Source organism: Passer montanus, unplaced genomic scaffold (genome assembly GCF_014805655.1).
Source record: "Passer montanus isolate IOZ18808 unplaced genomic scaffold, ASM1480565v1 scaffold344, whole genome shotgun sequence".
NCBI classification, from domain to species: Eukaryota; Metazoa; Chordata; class Aves; order Passeriformes; family Passeridae; genus Passer; species Passer montanus.
In genome coordinates, this window is record NW_024368197.1 from 1 (window position 1) to 361 (window position 361).

The window sequence follows — 361 nt, forward strand, 5'->3', positions numbered from 1 at the left end:
GACGTGGAGGAGGACGAGGCGGTGCCGGACAGCGAGCAGGACATCAAGCCGCGCTTCCACAAGTCGCGCACGGTGACGCTGGCGCACGAGGAGCAGCGCGGGGACGGCGACGGCGACGACGAGGACGACGACGACACGCTGTCCGACTGGAACCTGCGTAGGGACCCCCGGGGACACCCTGGGGGGGCTGGGGGGACCCCCGAGGGGTCTGGGGGTGAATCTGGGGGTTTGGGGGAACCCTCTGAGGGGTCTGAGGGGGGTTTAGGGTGGATCTGAGGGGTCTGGGAGAACACCCTGAGGGGTTTGGGGTGGATCTGAGGGGGTTTAAGGTGGATCTGAGGGGTCTGGGGGGGCTGTGAGG

At 68.4% G+C, this 361-nt stretch overlaps 1 protein-coding gene across 1 annotated transcript in view; it reads left to right on the forward strand.

The window, feature by feature from the left end:
• Window positions 1-3: 3 nt before the first annotated feature.
• The window catches only part of TNPO2 (transportin 2), a gene marked incomplete at its 5' end in the record, with an annotated part of 12,298 nt that continues 11,940 nt past the window's right edge, over window positions 4-361 (forward strand). Inside the window, 1 exon segment of the mRNA XM_039715734.1 lies at window positions 4-157. Within this exon segment, the coding sequence (XP_039571668.1) occupies window positions 4-157 (154 nt within the window).